Source organism: Gadus macrocephalus, chromosome 6 (assembly GCF_031168955.1).
Source record: "Gadus macrocephalus chromosome 6, ASM3116895v1".
NCBI classification, from domain to species: Eukaryota; Metazoa; Chordata; class Actinopteri; order Gadiformes; family Gadidae; genus Gadus; species Gadus macrocephalus.
Genome location: NC_082387.1, coordinates 21336546 through 21337360, shown reverse-complemented (window position 1 = coordinate 21337360; position 815 = coordinate 21336546). Strand labels below are relative to the sequence as shown.

Genomic DNA, 815 nt, shown 5'->3' with positions numbered 1-815 from the left:
TCCTCGACAAGTCTATCTAAACGATGTAGGCGCATGTGGAAAAGGGCCAACAGGGTCATGTTACAGACCAAAAAAAAAACTCCCTTTGGTTCCCGGGACCCTTTTAATACCCATCTCCGCCCCCGTTTGAAGCGTCAGCCGCACCAGTCCTCCGGGGGCTCTCTCTACTACGGAGCCCACACACTCACGCTCTGGTCCCTCCAAACTTTGCGCACGGATGTATATCTCTGAAGGGCTTTCCATGGGATTTACCTAGATTTCTCCGGACTAAGGCGTTCTACTTCATAAAACTAAAAACGTTGAAAGGGATTTTATTTGTTCGTTCAAAGTTTTAAATAGTTGCATGTTTTTTTCGTGCGCACAGATGCAGTAAGTTTGTGTTCTGAGTCTTGAAAATGAAGGGTGTTGCGTTAAATTCCCTGTTCTTGGCGCTCTGTGTCAGCGTGCACCGAGTCCTGGCAGTGCCCCGAATCGAGGAGGATGTTGGGTCCAGTGACAGCGCCTCAACCCTGGCCTTTGTGTTCGATGTTACCGGCTCCATGTACGACGATCTGAAGCAGGTGATAGAGGGCGCCTCGCGGATCCTGGAGAAGACCCTCAACCGACCAACTAGACCAATCAAGAACTTTGTGCTGGTCCCCTTCCATGACCCAGGTAGGTCTTTGTTGAAATAAAATAGCTGAATAGTCACGTCAAACAGTTGCATAACAGAGCTATTTATTGAGCTCTTTTGTAATCCACAACTTGATTTCATTAAACTTAATTTTAGCACTAAATAATAAAAAAAACAAAACATTCCAACTTGTCATCAACTG

General features: G+C 46.1%; 1 protein-coding gene across 1 annotated transcript in view; it reads left to right on the top strand.

Moving 5' to 3' along the window:
• Positions 1-126: 126 nt before the first annotated feature.
• The window catches only part of hmcn2 (hemicentin 2), a 62061-nt gene continuing 61372 nt past the window's right edge, over positions 127-815 (top strand). Inside the window, 1 exon segment of the mRNA XM_060054970.1 lies at positions 127-654. Coding sequence (XP_059910953.1) covers positions 396-654 — 259 coding nt within the window. The 5' untranslated portion in view covers positions 127-395.